At 56.0% G+C, this 778-nt stretch overlaps 1 protein-coding gene across 1 annotated transcript in view; it reads left to right on the top strand.

The window, feature by feature from the left end:
* Window positions 1-303: 303 nt before the first annotated feature.
* Window positions 304-778, top strand: part of esrrb (estrogen-related receptor beta) — a 5,529-nt gene continuing 5,054 nt past the window's right edge. The window contains exon 1 of the mRNA XM_043700219.2: window positions 304-311. Within this exon, the coding sequence (XP_043556154.1) occupies window positions 304-311 (8 nt within the window). The remainder of the gene's footprint in view (window positions 312-778) is intronic.

Genomic DNA, 778 nt, shown 5'->3' with positions numbered 1-778 from the left:
ATATTGTAAAGTCAGAGAGAGAGAGAGAGACGGGGGGTGGGTATGGTTTCTCTCCTCCCAGTTTATGAAACAGTCAATCCAGAAGCTGTTGCTGAGCAATTCCTGTTTTTTTTCCATAAATACCTGCGGCCCTCCTGTCTCATGAACCAATCAGGACCCAATCTCAGTGAGTTCAGGGAACCTCCCCCCCCCTCCCCCCACCACAGGAAGCTGAGAACATGGGGGGGGGGCACAGTAATCGGAGTGGGGAGTAGGGAGTGAGGATAGGGAGTGAGGAGGTTACAGAGATTGGGGTAAGTGATAATGGGAAGGTATTTAAATGCAGGGAGTTGTAGAGAGAGCAGGGGTTACCATCACACTCCCTCTACACCCTCCTCACTCCCTCCACACCATCACACTCCCTTCACACCCTCTCACTCCCTCCACACTCCCTCACTCCCTCTACACTCCCTCCACACCATGACACTCCCTTCACACCCCCTCACACCCTCCACACCATCACACTCCCTTCATGCCCCCTCACTCCCTCCACACCCCCTCACTCCCTCTACAATCCCTCCACACCCTCCTCCTTCTCTCTACACCCCCTCAATCCCTCCACACCCCCCCCCACTCCCTCCACTCACCCTCACTCCCTCCTCACTCTCACTTCCTCTGCACCTGGGGAATGGTGGCTCAGTGGTTAGCACTGCTGCCTCACAGCACCAGAGACCCGGGTTCAATTCCCACCTCAGGCGACTGACTGTGTGGAGTTTGCACGTTCTCCCCGTGTCTGCGT

The sequence above is a fragment of the Chiloscyllium plagiosum genome, unplaced genomic scaffold, assembly GCF_037043375.1.
Source record: "Chiloscyllium plagiosum isolate Xiang-an unplaced genomic scaffold, Cpla_swu_hap1 HiC_scaffold_8, whole genome shotgun sequence".
Classification (NCBI taxonomy): domain Eukaryota; kingdom Metazoa; phylum Chordata; class Chondrichthyes; order Orectolobiformes; family Hemiscylliidae; genus Chiloscyllium; species Chiloscyllium plagiosum.
This window is presented reverse-complemented; position numbering and strand designations above follow the sequence as displayed.